Below are 343 nucleotides of genomic sequence, written 5' to 3'. Positions count from 1 at the left end.
CCTTGAGTCGTGGAAAGATTGGCTTTGAATAATGAACTGGCAGCAGAGAATTAGGAACATGGAACTGGGAATAAAGCCCTAAGCTGGCCCCACGTGAAGCGGGCTGTGCCAAGCCGCAGGCGGCGGGCACGGAGGGGCAGCGCCAGCCCTAGCCGGGTCTCCCCAACGCCGAGGCGGAGCGTCCCGGGGAAGCCGGCGGGCGGGCGGCTCACTGGGCGGGCCTGCCCGGTTGCAAGATGGCGGCGAAGGGCTCGCACGCCCAGCTGAAGCGGGACGGGGAGATCGAGCGGTGCCGCGCCGAGTGCCACTGGGGCCGGCTGCCGGCGCTGGTTGGGCAGCTGCG

At 69.1% G+C, this 343-nt stretch overlaps 1 protein-coding gene across 1 annotated transcript in view; it reads left to right on the top strand.

The window, feature by feature from the left end:
- Positions 1 to 216: 216 nt before the first annotated feature.
- The window catches only part of TTC7A (tetratricopeptide repeat domain 7A), a 246883-nt gene continuing 246756 nt past the window's right edge, over positions 217 to 343 (top strand). The window contains exon 1 of the mRNA XM_019549352.1: positions 217 to 340. Within this exon, the coding sequence (XP_019404897.1) occupies positions 237 to 340 (104 nt within the window). The 5' untranslated portion in view covers positions 217 to 236. The remainder of the gene's footprint in view (positions 341 to 343) is intronic.

The sequence above is a fragment of the Crocodylus porosus genome, unplaced genomic scaffold, assembly GCF_001723895.1.
Source record: "Crocodylus porosus isolate Cpor-Errol unplaced genomic scaffold, CroPor_comp1, whole genome shotgun sequence".
Lineage (NCBI taxonomy): Eukaryota > Metazoa > Chordata > Crocodylia > Crocodylidae > Crocodylus > Crocodylus porosus.
This window is presented reverse-complemented; position numbering and strand designations above follow the sequence as displayed.